Source organism: Geotrypetes seraphini, chromosome 1, assembly GCF_902459505.1.
Source record: "Geotrypetes seraphini chromosome 1, aGeoSer1.1, whole genome shotgun sequence".
NCBI classification, from domain to species: Eukaryota; Metazoa; Chordata; class Amphibia; order Gymnophiona; family Dermophiidae; genus Geotrypetes; species Geotrypetes seraphini.
In genome coordinates this window covers 345,301,008-345,318,737 of record NC_047084.1, presented here as the reverse complement: position 1 = coordinate 345,318,737, position 17,730 = coordinate 345,301,008, and the positions used below count along the sequence as shown (strand labels likewise).

Sequence of the window (17,730 nt, the reverse complement as noted above, 5' to 3'; positions counted from 1 at the left end):
AGGGCAGATGAGAAGAGACAGATGGAGCTGCAAGCAATCAACGCGTGGATGCGGTGCTGGTGTGAGGAAGAAGGATTCCACTTCATGTGCAACTGGACGACGCTCTGGGGGAGGAGCAAGCTATACAGGAAGGACGGACTCTACCTCAGCAGAGACGGAACGAGGATACTTGCGAACAATTAAGAGAGAAGTTGAGAAGCTTTTAAACTAGTAAGAAGTGAAAAGCTGACAGTCGACTGAGAGAGAGTCGATGATTCAGGAACCGGTATACCCAGAGGATACCGTGCAGGAAGATGGAGGGGATGACTCACCAGATCACAGACAAGACAGACTGAAAGGGACACAAGAGGGAAGGACACGCAAGAAAGGAACAGGCTGCAAACTCAAGTGTATGTACACGAATGCAAGGAGCCTTAGAAATAAGATGGGTGAATTAGAAACTGTGGCAAATAAGGACAACGTTGACATCATCAGCATCACGGAAACATGGTGGACTGATGAAAATGTCTGGGACATGGTGCTACCAGGATACAAACTATATCGCAGAGACAGAGTGACACAAAAAGGAGGGGTCATTGCCATATACATCAAAGAGGGAATTGAATCTACTGGAGAGAACATGCCACAACAGACGGATAAGTTAGAGTCTCTATGGGTCAAAATTCGAGGAACAAATGGGCCAGAAATGAGGATAGACATCTACTACCAACCCCCAGGGCAGTCCGAAGAAATTGATGGAGAAATGATGGATGAGATTAAACATAACTGCAAGGGAGGCAGCGCAATTATCATGGGCAACTTCAACTATCCGGGGATAGAATGGAACCTCGCCTCCTCCGGCTATGCTAGAGAGACCAAGTTCCTGGAAACAGGCAATTGCTTCCTTGAACAACTTGTCAAAGAAAACACGAGAGGACACGCAATTCTGGACTTAATTCTAAATGGGCTGTGAGGACCGGCACAGGATGTAGAAGTAGAGGGGACGCTGGGAAACAGCGATCACAATATGATTCGCTTCAACCTGGAAACAGGGACGAAACATCGGTCCAGAACGACGGCCACGGTGCTAAACTTCCGAAAAGGGAATTACAAAGGGATGAGACGGATGGTGGGGAAGAAGATTAAAAAGAGGATAAACACTTTAAAGACGCTAGAGCAAGCTTGGTCTCTTTTTAAGGATACAGTAACCGAGGCACAAAATCTATATATACCGCATATCAACAAGGGATCAAAGAAAAAAAAGAATAAAGAACCGGCGTGGCTCACTGTAGAGGTTAAGGAAGCGATCAGAGACAAAAAAACCTCATTTAAGGAATGGAAAAGATCAAAAACTGGAATAAGCACAAACAACATCAACACAGGTGCCATAAGGCGGTAAAAGGGGCCAAAAGAGACTATAAGGAAAAAATAGCCATGGAGGCGAAAAACTTCAAGCCGTTCTTTCAATATATTAAGGGAAACGATCCGCGAAAGAAGCGGTGGGACCGCTGGATGACCAAGGTACAAAGGGAGCGCTAAAGGAGGACAAAGCAATCGCAGACAGACTGAACACGTTTTTTGTGTCTGTATTTACCGAAGAGGATATACACAGCATATCAGAACCCATCAGGCTATATGCTGGAAGTAAAAACGGGAAACTGACAGGGTTAACGGTCAGTTTAGAAGAAGTATGCAGGCAGATTGATAGGCTCAAGAGCGATAAATCCCTGGGACCGGATGGCATCCATCCAAGGGTCATCAAGGAACTGAAAGAGGCCATAGCTGAACTGCTTTAACTACCGTATTTTCGCGGATATAACGCGCACCCGTGTAAAACGCGCACACGGGTATAGCGCGCAGAAATCACGATGATATGTACAAAAACTTTTGTATACCGCGCTCACGGGTATACCGCGCATGATGCCCGACGCTCCTTTCGCCCGCCCTGACTTTCCGTGCGCTGTCCCGACTCTCCGTTCACCCCCCCTGACTTTCCGTGCACTGTCCCCCCTTGAAGTCCTGTCCCCCCTTGAAGGTCTGTCCCCATCCTGAAAGCCTGATGCCCCCCCCCCGACGTCCGATACATCCCCCCCCCGGCAGGACCACTCGCACCCCCACCCCGAAGGACCGCCGACTCCCCAACAATATCGGGCCAGGAGGGAGCCCAAACCCTCCTGGCCACGGCGACCCCCTAACCCCCCCCCGCACTACATTACGGGCAGGAGGGATCCCAGGCCCTCCTGCCCTCGACGCAAACCCCCCCCCCCCAACGACCGCCCCCCCCCCCAAGAACCTCCGCCCGTCCCCCAGCCGACCCGCGACCCCCCTGGCCGACCCCCACCCGCCTTCCCCGTACCTTTGTGTAGTTGGGCCAGAAGGGAGCCCAAACCCTCCTGGCCACGGCGACCCCCTAACCCCACCCCGCACTACATTACGGGCAGGAGGGATCCCAGGCCCTCCTGCCCTCGACGCAAACCCCCCTCCCCCCCCAACGACCGCCCCCCCCAAGAACCTCCGACCGCCCCCCCAGCCGACCCGTGACCCCCATGACCCCCCCACCCCCCTTCCCCGTACCTTTGGTAGTTGGCCGGACAGACGGGAGCCAAACCCGCCTGTCCGGCAGGCAGCCAACGAAGGAATGAGGCCGGATTGGCCCATCCGTCCTAAAGCTCCGCCTACTGGTGGGGCCTAAGGCGCGTGGGCCAATCAGAATAGGCCCTGGAGCCTTAGGTCCCACCTGGGGGCGCGGCCTGAGGCACATGGTCGGGTTGGGCCCATGTGCCTCAGGCCGCGCCCCCAGGTGGGACCTAAGGCTCCAGGGCCTATTCTGATTGGCCCACGCGCCTTAGGCCCCACCAGTAGGCGGAGCTTTAGGACGGATGGGCCAATCCGGCCTCATTCCTTCGTTGGCTGCCTGCCGGACAGGCGGGTTTGGCTCCCGTCTGTCCGGCCAACTACCAAAGGTACGGGGAAGGGGGGTGGGGGGGTCATGGGGGTCGGCCAGGGGGGTCGCGGGTCGGCTGGGGGGGCGGTCGGAGGTTCTTGGGGGGGGCAGTCGTTGGGGGGGGAGGGGGGTTTGCGTCGAGGGCAGGAGGGCCTGGGATCCCTCCTGCCCGTAATGTAGTGCGGGGTGGGATTAGGGGGTCGCCGTGGCCAGGAGGGTTTGGGCTCCCTTCTGGCCCGATATTGTCGGGAAGTCGGCGGTCCTTCGGGGTGGGGGTGCGAGTGGTCCTGCCGGGGGGGGATGTATCGGACGTCGGGGAGTCGGCCGGGCAAGAGGGCTTGGGCTCCCTCTTGCTCCGATCGTGGATGCGGGTGCGGGTGGGAGCGCGTGCGAGCGGTCGTTCGGGGTGGGGGTGCGAGCGGTCCTGCTGGGGGGGTGAATCGGGCGTCGGGCGGGGTGGGAACTATGTTTAAAAACTTTTGTATACCGCGCTCAGGCATATAGCGCGCGCGGTAGGTAAAAACTCGTATAACGCGCGCGTTATATCCGCGAAAATACGGTAATAGCAAATCTGTTGATCAAAACGGGAAAGATTCCGGAGGGCTGGAAGGTGGCAAAGTTATGCCGATCTTCAAAAAAGGTTTGAGGGGAGACCCAGGAAACTACAGACCGGTAAGTCTGACCTCAGTACCAGGAAAGATGGTAGAAGCGCTGATAAAGGAACGCATCATTGATCACCTTGATGGACACGGTCTGATGAGGACCCGCCAGCACGGTTTCAGCAAAGGCAGATCTTGTCTGACAAACTTGCTGCACTTCTTCGAGGTAGTGAACAGATAGATAGACAAGGTCATGCATTTGGGCTGCAAAAACCAGAGGGAACGGTACAGTTAGGGTGTGAAGAACTTATGTGCACGACGGAAGAGTGGGACTTAGGTGTGATTGTATCTTAAAGTAGCCAAACAGGTTGAAAAGGTGATGGCGAAAGCTAGAAGGATGCTAGGTTGCATAGGGAGAGGTATGGCCAATAGGAAAAAGGAGGTATTGATGCCTCTTTATAAGACTCTAGTGAGACCTCATTTAGAATATCGTGTACAATTTTCGACGCCGCACCTTCAAAAAGATATAAAAAGAGTGTGGTTTTCACGATAAGGCGTATGGGGACAGACTTAATGATCTCAATCTGTATACTTTGGAGGAAAGGTGGGAGAGGGGAGATATGATAAAGTCATTTAAATACCTACGTTATATAAATGTGCTTGAGTCGAATCTCTTTCATTTGAAAAGAAACTCTTCAATGAAGAGGTTTAGGATGAATTTAAGAGGTGATAAGCTTCAGAGTAATCTGAGGAAATACTTTTTTACGGAAAGGGTGATAGATGCTTGGAACAGTCTCCCAGAAGAGGTGGTGGAAACAGAGACTATGTCTGAAATTAAGAGAGCCTGGGATAGGCACGTGGGATCTCTCAGAGAGAGAAAAAGATAATGGTTACTGTGGATGGGCAGACTAGATGGGCCATTTGGCCTTTATCTGCCGTCATGTTTCTGTGTAGGAACTAAGCAAATCTTAACAGCACCAATTCTGAAGACACAAATACCAAGAATTGTACTTTTAAAAAAGGCAGCACTGCACAGAACATTTGTTTTCCCCTGGGCATTGTAGCAGTGCCCAGGATGGTTATAATTTAAAAAAAAAAAAAAAAAATTATATTTAATGTTGGTGGGTTTCTGGGTAGGGGTGGGTTCTACAGTGTGTCCATCTTCACTCAGAAACCGACTAACATTAAATATAAATCTTGCCAGTCAAATTCAGATCCCATCCCCACCATTTTCTTACCTGCTAAGGCCTGGCCCTGGAGAAAAATGAAGTTAGCCATGTTGGAGTGCTGCTCATCCTCAACCACGTGGCATTTGCTAAGTGACAGCCCTAGGCTTGGAGGAATTAATAGGCTCCGGCTCCAATCCTGGTCACTGCCGGATACCTGAGTCCGATGCTACTGGCGCTCTTCATGCAGTGCCTGCCTCGTTCGTGTTCTATGGTACACCTGCCACGTGTTCTGTGATACACCTGCCTTGCACTGGCTCACCTCACAGACTCACTGTGGCTGTGCAGAATATTACCACAGTAGGAGAGACTGGGCAGGCCTGAGAATCCCAGCAAGATTGTGAAACTTGCATGGGTTATACTTGCCGATAAAGTGCAGTTTAATGCGGGGTAGACCGGAGCTGCAGAGTCATGCTGCCTCACAGCTCCATGGCTATCTGTCTCAGGCCCACCCAATCTCTCCCGCTGTGGTAAATCTTCTGCATATCTGCTGTGAGTCTGTAAGGTGAGCCAGTGCAAGGCAGACTCCAACATGGTAAGCTTGAGCTGAGATTGGTGATAGAGGATTCTTGAAGGGAGGTCTCATGGCCGAGGCTTGCTGCTGGGAGAGCTTTGCACATCCACCAATCAAGGAGACAGAGCTAGAGTTTGATGACCAATCAGGAACACATCCTTGTAGAAATGCTCCTGATTGGCCATCAAGCTCCAGCTCTATCTCCCTGATTGGTGGTTGTACAGAGCTTTCCCATGTGAGCGGCAATCAGTGACTGGTGTGCTATGGGATGAAAGAAGGTGCACAGCTTAGAGGAAACATTGGTCATGACACCAATAATGTTTCTTGATATTCATTCCTATCAGAACACCTGACCTTGACTAAATATACAGAACACAGATAAACCCTTTGCAAATACAGGACCACAAACTAAAAGTACTAATATACACAAATGAAACCCTAAGATGCCAGACTTTGCATGCAAGCAGTACAACACCAGAGAAATAGAACAAATGCATTTCTTCCTAAACAGTGCAAAATATAGATAGCAGATGTAAATTTTCAAAATTGACATATTTCAATCATTAAATTGAAAATAAAATAATTTTTCCTACCTTTATTATTTGCTGATTTTATTTTTCGAATCAACTTTTCCCAGTCTCTGGTTGCACTTCCTTTTGTCTTTGCCCTTAACTCTGTTTCCAGGGCTGCCTTATTGATTTGCTGTTTTTCTCTCCTTTACTTTCTGCCCTACATCAGTCTTTCAAACAGACTGGGGATTTTAAATTACAGTCCACTTGAGGGGGCAATACTTTCAAAATAGAACAAAACAGAAAAACCCCCTCTCATCAATACTGGGCAAGTTTCTCAAATAGTATCTTCATATAACATTTAAAGGCTTTTGAATATTTAAATGTGCTCATAAGCTCTTCAGCAAGGCGCCACAGCAGCGATACAATGTCGCTGGAAAGGTGCTTGAATTTTAATCATAACACATTGGATGGAGCAAGGATACTTGCTTCTACTGGAGGGGCAAATGTTATGGCTCTACAAAAGTTGACCACTTATCTGAAAAGGTCAGTTCACGGCTCCAATACAGTCTGTGTTTCGCTACGCTACATCAGGAAGCCGGAAGGATGAGCTTTTTATATTGATTTTATTTGCAGTGTGCAGTGCCTAAGAAGAACAAAAACGTGCTATGAAAATTGTGCTCATAGTTAAGAAACAAGATTCATTATATAACAACCATGTATTTAGAACATTGTTTTAGTCTGGCTGCAAGGCAGGTTACCTGAGTCTACACACTTGATGTTGAAAAAAGACGCCCTGGGGAACGGCACCAAACAGAGGCTGCAAAAAAGAAGCAGCCCAGCTGACGTCAGTAACCACAGGGAGCATGAGGACCCGCCTCTCTTACTGTGATTGGTCAGAATTGTATACTGCTCAGGAGAGAAGACTCTTACTATGATTGGTCAGGATGGTATGCTGCTCAAGAAAAGAGACTTTTACTGTGATTGGTCAGAATGATATGCCATCAGTCTTTGGCATTAACTGTTAACATTCAACTTTCTTCCAATTTTCTGTTTCCTTCTCAATTCTATCTACTGTTCCATGTCTTCCCTTCCCATTTATTCATGTGCACCATCTCCTTCCGCTCTCTACCCCTCCCCTCCATCCATGTGTATCATCTTCTCTCTCTTTCTTCTTCCTTATTCTTATCTTAAAAATTTTTCCATCCCCTTCCCCTTCCCCATCCGTCCCATTCCAGTGCACCATTTCTTCCCTTTCTCTCCCCTTCTTCTACATCACTGTGCAGCATCTCCAAACTCTCTCTCTTCCCCCTCTAGTGGTCTGACATCTTTCTCGTCTCCTTCCCACAGTCTGGCATCACTTTCCCCTCCTTCCCTTCCCTCCTCCTGCTTTGTGGTCTAGCATCTCTCTGTCCTTCTTTCCCCTACCTTTCTCTCCTCATTTCCTGGTCTGGCATCTCTCCTCTACCCCCCAGTAGTCATCTCTCTTCTTCCCTTTCCCCTTGTGAACTGGTATCTCTGTTCTCTCCTTCCCTTCCTTCTTCCTCCCTACTCTAATCTGAAATTCAAGGTTTCAAGGTTTATTAAATATTTGATGAATCGCTATATCTTTATACAAAGCGATGTACATAATGATAAAATAAATTTAAAATACATACAATATACGTAAACATTAGAAATCAGACGAGACAGACAACAATTGGAAGGGAAGAAGGGTAAAAGTTACATCTGTTATATTAAGAAAAACAGTTAAGGGAAAAAACATCAAGGAACATGGAGGTTCTTAAAAGCGAAATTCGTAAAATAAAGAAAAAATTTAGATATTAAAAGCATCTTTAAAAATAAATGTTTTAAGGGATTTTTTTAAAGGAGGATATGTCTTTTTCAATTTTTATGTATTGGGGCAATGAGTTCCACCATTGGGGACCAACTACGGAGAACATGTCTGATCTTCGTGTACCTATTATTTTTAAAGAGGGAACAACTAATAGATTTTGGGAAGATGATCTAAGTGCACGTACGGAACTATGGGGAAATAGCATTTTTGATATGCACTGAGGTTCATTGAATATCAAGGTTTTAAATATAAGTAGTAAAACTCTCTCTCTCCTTCCCTTCCCTGTGCTAGCATCTCTCTCTCCTCTTTCTCCCCCTCCCAGTAGTCCATCTGTCTCCTTCCCTTTCTCCCTTCTTGTGGTCTGGCGTCACCTCTCCTTCTTGTCTCTCCTTCTCCTCCCTACCATGGTGTAGCATCTCTGTTCTCCCCTTCCTTTTCCCTTCCCCTCTCCAAAGGTATGGCATCTCTTTTTTTTCCCCCCTGCAATCCAGTATAATAACCACCCTGCCTGCAATCCCCCTGTGACTTCCCCTGCACTCCTCCCCTCCATGGGTTTTGGTATGGTAACTGCTCTTTCACTCTTCAAGCCGCCGGCAGCACAAGTGAAGTAAACATGCTGCCTTCGCTGGCCCGGAAGCTTTCCCTCTACTACTGCTTCCCATCTATGCAGGGATAGAAAGCAGTAGCAGAGTGAAAACTTCCAGGTCACCAGAGGCAGCGTGTTTACCTTTACATTGCCGGCAGCCTGAAGAGAAAGATTGCGGCTGCAACAATGGATCCCATGGGCGGATGTAACTTTAGACTGCAGCTTGAACTACCCAAAAGATCTCCGTGGCCTTGCAATAAAGACCACTGCTCTCGTGTGATAGAAGATTTAATGCTGATAATGGGTTCAGTTTTGAAATTCTGTGCTACTCTTGGAAGTAGGCCGGCAAGCATTTTTCAAAGGGAAACTCCACATGCCTTTTTCCTTTCCAAATAAAAAGGCTAGCAGCACTATAATTATTAGTAACTGCTGACTTTTCACCTGCTTTGCAGCCAGGATGAAGCCCATAGATGTTGGTCACATTACCTGTGCTCCTTTTGAGTGTGCACTTTTATATTGGACGGAAGAAGTAGACAATTTTTGGCCCCTACACAAATTCAGCCCAGGTAACTATTTAGCTACCTGTGTAAAATATTCTGAAACTTGTCCTCAGCCTAATCTAGCATTGTCAGAGTTAGCCCTGGTACTTGGGTGCTAAACATTGGCACCCGCGATTGATTCAGGAGCAGCACTGGCTGACACAGCTGTAGAAATAGCTTCCAAGTCATCTTTTGTATCAACAAGAGAAGAGTTAGTAGCATGTTCTAATGTAATGATAAAAGAAAACCAGATATGAAATGTGATTGTGAAATCCAGTGTGTACTTTTCTGAAGTCAGTATTTATATATATATATATATATATACATACATACACAGAATGTTTACTGAACAGTCTAAACTGAATTTAAGAACACTATCGTCACTTTTTGCAGTAATCCTCCTTCCCCATTGCCACTGGATATGACACCAGAGCAGCACTGCAAATTACAGCTTGAGTTTACTACACCTAGTCAGTTGGATGATACCTACTTAAGTACTGCATCTCAATCTATCCCACACCAAGCTGTGATGTTCCCAGTGCACAACCAGTGTGACAAAGAAACTGAAGAATTTGAACCAGTAAGTGCTGTGTTATGGAAAGTAAAGGTTACAGAGAAAAAGGAAAATAAAATTGCTATATTAGTGGCTCTGGGGCTTACTAAAAAACTTATCCTGCAGCATTGGGTGAGTGAGGTGTGCCCTATAGTCCAACAGTGGCGGGCTAGTATGTCCCAAATGGCAAACTGGGACAGGCAGCGTTGGAAGTCAGTGTCTTACTTGTGGGCCCAGCGTTTGTATATGCCAGGCCTGGCTCGGGGAAGCAGGGAGAAATCGATGTGGTGGCTGGGGGGGGGGGGCCCCGCCACCGCCGCCGCCACCGCCGCAGGGAGAGAGAAAGAATCAGGGAAGTGGAAATTGGCGCCATGGCTTGGAAGGGGGGGACAGGGGGAGAGAAAGAAAGAAAGACAGACAGGAGGAGGGAGAAAGAAAAAGAAAGATAGAAATAAAGAAGGGTGCCAGGGGGGGAGAGAGAAAGAAAGACAGGCAGGCAAGGGGAGGGAGAAAGACAGAAATAAAGGGGGCAAGGGGAGAGAGACAGAAAGGAAATGGGAGGGGGAAGAAAGAAATAAATAAATATTGGATTTACAGAAGAAGGAAGTGCAACCAGAGACTCATGAAATCACCAGACAAAAAGGTAGGAAAAATTATTTTATTTTCAATTTAGTGATCAACATGTGTCTGTTCTGAGAATTTGTATCTGCTGTCTAAATTTTGCACTATGGCCCCCTTTTACTAAACCGCAATGGTGGTTTTTAGCGTCGGGAGCTGTGAGGGGCATTCAGCGCAGCTCCCTGCACTAAAAATCATTATCACAGTTTTGTAAAAGGGGAGGTGGTATATTGTCTATTTTTGTATAGTTGTTACTGAGGTGGCATTGCATATTTTAGTGTCATCTGCCTTGACCTCTGAAACCCCACCCCCCCAAATACAAATGATAATTAACATTTTCTCTGCGTACAATGTGCTTTGTGTTTTTTTAAATTTTATTGTTGGTAGATCATTTTGACTTGGTCATTTTAAAAGTAGCTCACAAGCCAAAAAGTGTAGGCACCCCTGTTCTAGACAGATGGATTGTGTCCCCATGGCCGCGCAGAAGGAATCCACTCCATTTTTTTTCACTGTGCCTCTGGTGTACTTCACTGGGCTCCTTAGCTCCACTTACAGTTTTTCCCTTTTGCACACGTGCAAGCAGGAGTGTTTGCTCTGCTCTTCCCATTCCCCCCCCCCTCTTTTGCAAAATCACAAAAGCGGTTTTTAGTGCAGGCCAACACGCTGAATGCTCTGCGCTGCTCCCTACACTCTTAGAGTTCCTATGAGCATTGGGAGAAGCGCAGAGTATTCAGCGCACCAGCCTGCTCTAAAAACCACTTTTGCAGTTTTGTAACAGGTGGGGTTTATTGTTTTATTTGGCGTTTTTTCATCCCATTTTCAGGGTTTCTTGTGCTCGGAGCGTTTTTTCAGCTCTGGCTGCATTAAGATCACATAGACTTCAGTGTACAGCTTACAGGCCAATCCCAGCTGGTTCCTATCAGCCAGCCTGCATTTACTTCACAGGATCTCGGGGCCATCCCATCTTTCTCCTTCTGCCGAACAAAGGTTCACATGCAGGCTGTTGAGCATCCGTAGGAGACTCGGCAGTGTCTCGCAGGGTGCCGGCTGTGTCTTCTTACCTCCACCCATCCCTGAGCGCATCCATCGGCCCGCAAGGGTGCAGGTGCAGTCAGGCATAGGGTCTTGACTGGCAGCCTGAATATCAGCATTGCAGTGGCATTCCCAGCATGAGGCAGTGATTCTCTGATTCCAGCTACTGTTAGAGAGTTGAGGCATGTTGCAGGACATTTTTAGCCGAGGTCACAGTAAGTAAAGGCTTTCACAGTCTGTGAGGTGAATCAGGGGAGGTTTGAGGGTTTCTACACGTCCCCCTGTATTCCTCCACCTGAAAAATCCTAAAATCACCATTTTTTCACTATCCATGGAGCAGATTTGCCTGCCTGTCACTTCCATTATATGCAAATCTCTCTCATGCATATTCATTAGGGCTAGCCTGAAAACCCGATTTGCCTGGTGGTCCTCCAGGACAGGGTTGGGGACCACTGGTCTAGTGCATGATCTCAAAAGGGGGTGTGGCCTGGGGAAGAGCATGGGTGGGTCATGGCCATTACTAAAAGTGAGGCGCTTTTTTATACCTTCTTTCCCTCCAAATTACCCGGAAAATAAGCCCTAACATGATTTTTAAAGATGCTCCTAATATAAGCTAAAATAAGCCCTAGTTAAAATCGACCCCCGAAGCCCCCTCCCCCCGAATGTCCACGGCAGGAGGAGTGCCCAATTCATCCTGCAACTGGCCTCATGATCCCCCGAACCCCACCAAACATTTTCCAACTTCACCTCAACACTTCCCGACTCTATCCCTAACACTAGTGCTGCCCGATTCGCCCAAAAAATTGGACTCGTCGATTCAGCGACCTCCACCCCATTGAGATCTGACATACCTCTGCTCCAAGGCCACCTAAAGCAGCGACATTCTAAACGGGCTGCTTCATGGCCTTCCCTACCAGGGCCTTCCCTCTGATGCATCACTGATGATGTCATCAGTGATGCAGCAGAGGGAAGGTCGTGAAGCAGTCCATTCAAAGCGCTGCCACTACTGCTGTTTTGGGGGGTTTTCTGAGCTATGTCAGTCTCACAGGAGGAGATTCGATGGGGTTCTGCTGTACAAGGGGATGGGAGGGAGGGATAGAAAGATGCTGCACAAGGGGATGGATGAGAGGGGAGGAAAGATACTGCACATGGGGGGGGGAGAAAGGAAAGAGAAAGAATTGTGGTAGAGGAGAGGAAGGAAGAGATAATTGTTGGACAAGAAAAAATAAGACATCCCCCCAAATAAGCCCTAATGCATTTTTTGGAGTAAAAATTAATATAAGATCTGGTCTTATTTTCAGGGAAAGATGGTAGAATATTCCCGATCAGCACACAACTTAGGTGCAGGTACTTAGGCCTGGTTTTCATTGACATAAATGCCTGCACCTAAATGTTAGTCATGCACATGGGAGCTAAGCATGATTCTATAAACTGCCTAACTTTGGAGGTGTTTTATAGAATCACGCTAAATCCCCTCTTCCCCACCCCCCCTTTCCGTACTGATTTTCTAGGTGCCATTTATAGAATACAGCCCTTATTGAGCAAAATTATATACAACCCACCGACTGAAATATGTGCACAACTTGTACAGCTAATAGAGAGTTTGTGGAGATGGGGGGGATTATTTTTCTATAAAAACTCTAAATACCTGAGTTTTTTTCACTGTATTGGAAGTTTGGATATTGTTTCATAATTAAAAGCACACCTTTTTTTGAAAGTGTGCTGTTTCTGAATATTGTGAGATTTTCTTGTTTGTAAATTCTATTCTTCCCCTAATTTGTGTCCAGGAAGTAGACCTCCATGTTACTATGACTAAATCAGAGCAAGGCAGCCTGGGATTCACGGTGACCAAAGCTAATGATAATGTTGGCTGTTACATTCATGATATCATTCAGGATCCTGCCAAAAGTGATGGGAGGCTGCAGCCAGGAGACAGGCTTATAAAGGTAAGGCACAGGATTCTCCTACATTTGGCTACTACAGCTCAGATCAGGACAAAAAAATTATATCATGATCATAAGAATGTATCAAATTTTCTGTATTAGAATGTTGTGTGGAATGAGAAGAACAGATGATCTTCCAGTCTAGTAGATGGTGAAACTGCGGAGTTTGTGAACTGTTCACAGGCTGCTGTGGTTAAAGTGTACCATGAGAGGACAAATGTAACCTTTTCAATGACTTGACATGGTAACTGTGGGGCAGCACAAGCCATCAATGTGAGAGGTGAGTGTCGGCTGCACAGGTTGGTGCAGGCTGATCGGCACACTACCATGGAGCAACTTACCATCCAAACGAACCAAGGGTCCTTCAGATGTATGTCCAAAATGACTGTGCAGTGAACCCTGTTGCAAATGGGGTTCTGGAGCAAACAGCTGGTGACTGCACCCATGCTCATGAGGGTTCATCACAAAAAATGGTTGCAATTTATACTGGTGTACTGACATTGGACTTGTGCAAACTGGCAGAGGGTTGCCTTCTTTGATGAGTCACATTTTGAATTCCATCGAATGGATGGATGTTGGCATGTCAGGCATGAAACAGCGGAGAACAAACACCCAGCAACTATTTTTGGACATGCACAATTTGGTGACAGCAGTGTTATGGTCTAGGAAATGTTTTCTTTGTATGGTCTGAGTCCCTTGATACCTCTAGAAGGCACTCTCAACCAATATGCCGATCAAGTTACCCTGTACATGTTGATAGTCTTGCCTATGAATGATGGGATCTTTCGACAGCACAATGCGACATGTCATACCACCAGAATTGTTTGTGAGTGGTTTGCAGAGCATAACCAAGACTTCTGGCTACTTCCCTGGTCTCCAAATTCTCCAGACCTTAACCCAGTCAAGCACTTTTGAGATCACCTCGATCGACATGTTTGACAACTGGATCCACCACCCGTCAGCAACTATCGGACGCACTGCAGTCTGAATGGCTCCAGATACCTCTAGCAACCATCCAACATCATATTGAGTCACTCCCATGGTGTCTGGCTGCCAGGAGATGTGCAAAACTTAAAATGCCAGAGAAATAGTTGCTGAGTGATTCGGACAAAACACTTGTGTTCATAGGTTGAAAAGTCTCTCCTTTGGGTTCCTTGAAACAGACCCTCGAAACATGGCCCATGTCGGGACCTGCTAACACACCTTAAAGCTAAGTGGAGTGGTTTTTCTTCTTATTGCCATTGAGAACAAATCTAGCATTCAAAGAGCACATTGCCTTATTTACTATTATTTTGCATTAAAGTCATATATAGTGATGGGACGGTGGGTTCGGCTATAGGAGCCAAGGCTCTTGGTCGGATTACACAATTCTGAGTGTATGTGAAAATTGTATTACCTCACTTCTTAATACCTATATTTAAGATCCATTTTTGACTTTCATATATTGAGAAGTCTTGGTTCCTGTTACACTTTTTTCATTTATCAAGGCATTTTTGAAACCCTGTTCATATTTGAACATTTTTGAAAGTAAATGGTCTATGAAGTTTCCTTTTAAAAATGAAGGTGTCAATTGCACTGCAGATAATACCAGCAAATTTTTCACTTCCTTTCTGCAGAGACTGATAAGAGGCTAGAGGATTTCTAAATGAAATTATAGTGTGTAATTGACAAGCTCTGCCTGACCTGTAGTTCACTCCTTTTAGAAGTAGGGAGTGAGGATCATTTCCAGCCCAGTAGTTTTCTATTTTCCCTTTGGCCTTTCAAATAAATCAGAATGAGCCTTTATTGGGCTTAGGTGTTATAATTCTTCATTCACAATTCCTAGAGGTTCTCCCTCTGTACTAGACTAGAGAATGACATGGGGACAAAGTTTGTTCCCATCCCCGCAAGCTCTGTCCCCAGCCCTGCCTCACCCCACAGGCTCCATCTCCATCCCTGCCCCATCCCCGCAGACTCTGTTCTCATTTGCACAAGCCTCGAACCCTTATAATTCCTGCTTGCACTAACTGAAACCTGGCTGTGCCCTGAAGACTCTGTTTCAGTTGCTGCCTTATGTCACAGAGGTTACCACTTCTCTCATTCTCCTTGTCTGGTAGGTTGTGGAGGTGGAGTTAGCTTGCTTCTCTCACCCTCCTGTACACTTCAACCTCTTCATCTACTTCAGTCTCACTGCTTTTCCTCCTTTGAGGTCCACCCCATCCATCTATTCGCTCCCTTTCTTCTCCGAATAGCGGTTACTTATTGACCTCCTGGAAAATCCCTGCCTTCCTTTCTCACTGAACTTGACTCCTGGCTCTCTGTTTTTCTCGAACCTTCATCTCCTTCCCTTATCCTTAGTGATTTCGACATTCATGCCAAGAACATCTCTGACTCCTAAACCTCAAAGTTTCCTGCTCTAATATCCTCATTCAGTCTCCAGCTGTGCTCCACTATCCCCACACACAACAACGGCTACTGCCTTGATCTTGTCCTTTTCTCTAATTTCTCATTTGCCATCTTCTCCACCTCATTTCTTCCACTCTGACTATCATCTGATAACCTTTATGACTCAACACCCTCCTCCCCAGACACATTCGATCCTCACCAATACGTTTAGGAATCTTCAGCATATTGACCGCGCTCTCTCTCTTTCCGCCACAGTCTCCCCCTCCTATTCAACACTAGGCTATATAAATCTGTCAATGAAGCAGTCTCTTCTTAAAAATACTATTCTCTTCTCTGCTCTTCACACCCTTGCTTTACCCATGTCACGCCAAACCCCATTCCTGGTTGACCTCTGAGATCTGCTATATATGTTCCTGTGCACGAACTGTGGAATGTTATTGGTTGAAATCCCACACTCATGCTGACTTGTTCATTTAAAATTCCTGCTGACTTCCTTCCAATCTGCCCTTTTGCTTGCAAAACAAGACTACTACACCTGTCTGATTGATTCTCTTGAATCCAACCCTCACCGTCTCTGTAGTATGCTCAATGCTCTACTCAAAGTGCCCTCACATCCAACTCATTCGCTTTCTCCCCAGACCATAGCTGAATACTTCCAAACAAGATTCACAAGATTAACCTTGAATTCTCAATGGAATTGCCACTACCTCCTCCTCCCGTCTGCCCTGCCAATCCTTCCCCAAACCCTTCCACCTTTTCTTCCTTCTCAGAAATCACAGAGGAGGAATCTGCACATCTTCTCTCCTCCTTCAAATACACTACCTGTTCCTCTGATCCTATCCCCACCCGTCTTCAAATCACCATCTCTCCTACTCTCATCCCCACTATCTGCCATATCCTCAACCTATCACTCTCTGCTGTAGCTGTACCTGATGCCTTCAAACATACTGTAGTTACACCGCTCCTCAAAAAACATTGCTGGACCCTACCTGCCCTTCCACTTATTGCCCTGTCTCTGTCCTCCCCTTTTCCTATTTAAGCTACTTGAACATGCGGTCCTAAACCATTGTTTTTTTACTTTCTTTCATCTCAAGCTATTGTCAACTCCTTCAATCAGGCTTTCTCCCTCTCCATTCTACAGAAACCACTCTGGCCTGCTCCTGGCCAAATCCAAAGGCCTCTACTCTGTCTTCATCCTCCAGGATCTATTTGCGGCCTATGATACTGTAGATAACTCCCTACTCATTGATACGCTGTCCTCTCTTGGATTCCAGGGCTCTATTATCTCTTGGTTCTCTTCCTATCTTTCCCATTGTACCTTTAGCGTATGCTCTGGAGGATCCTTCTCCACTGCCATTCCGCTATCCATCAGCATACTTGGTCCTAGGACCTCTTCTTTTCTCCATCTACACTTCCTCCCTTGGCGCGCTAATCAACTACAATGGGAACTCTGTTCGTCAGGTATATCCCTCTTGTCTGTACACTTCTTCTCTACGGCCAACTCTTGACTCTGTCCCTTCTGCCTTGCTGTGCCACATACTTGGAACAATCTTCTCTGTAGCTCCTACCCTCTCTACCTCTTCTCCCTTTATATTTCCCTACATGAGAAGAATATATTGATTCACCATTTTTGTCCAATATCTCTTTCATAATTAGATTGTAAGCTCTTTTGAGCAGGGACTGTCTCTTGTGTGTTTGATGTACAGCATTGCATGCATCTGGTAGCGCTATAGAAATAATAAATACCGTATATACTCAAATATAAGTTGATCCGAATATAAGTCGAGACCCACATTTTTCCCTCCAAAAAGGAGGGAAAATGGTTGACTCGAATATTAGTCGGGCGGCTTAATATTCCCTCTTTCTACCTCCCTTCAGAATCTGATATGTAAAAATTTTGAATGCCTCCCATAGGTGTTGGTGTTATGTAATGGCTGAAATTTGTTCCCCCAGTGTCTGTGAACACTACCACGGCAGAATCTATAGCCCCAATTGACCACCCCAAGGAGCAGAAACTGAGTTTTTGAATCAAATCCAGATCTCCAACATAACAAATATATGTACATTTAATCTTCTTATGTTTAATATCTTGGAAACAGTCATTTTTAATCATATAATTAATGTCACTCTTTGGAAAAATATATATGAAGTATAAATTTTGTCCTTTCGGGTTTTCATATAAATTAGGGTTTTGGGGTGAAATCCCTCAGTATTGCTGCCCTTTGTTTCCTCTCTCACCAAAAGTGATTCAGGATCTGTATGTCTCTTCTAGGTAAATGATACCGATGTCACCAACATGAGTCATACGGATGCTGTGAATCTTCTGCGTGCTGCACCAAAGACAGTTAAACTAGTACTTGGTCGGATTCTAGAAATACCAAAGGTCCAGCTATTGCCTCAGCTGCTGCATGACATTACACTTCCCTGCCATAAACAAGAACTGGGTAGCCAAACATTTCTGTTTCC

The 17,730-nt window shown here is 46.2% G+C and overlaps 1 protein-coding gene across 6 annotated transcripts in view; it reads left to right on the top strand.

Moving 5' to 3' along the window:
- Positions 1 to 17,730, top strand: part of PTPN13 (protein tyrosine phosphatase non-receptor type 13) — a 626,469-nt gene that overhangs the window by 482,286 nt on the left and 126,453 nt on the right. For all 6 annotated transcript variants that reach the window (XM_033963022.1, XM_033963031.1, XM_033963011.1 and 3 more), the window contains 3 exons: positions 9,127 to 9,313; positions 12,724 to 12,882; positions 17,537 to 17,708. In XM_033963022.1, the coding sequence (XP_033818913.1) occupies positions 9,127 to 9,313; positions 12,724 to 12,882; positions 17,537 to 17,708 (518 nt within the window). The remainder of the gene's footprint in view (positions 1 to 9,126; positions 9,314 to 12,723; positions 12,883 to 17,536; positions 17,709 to 17,730) is intronic.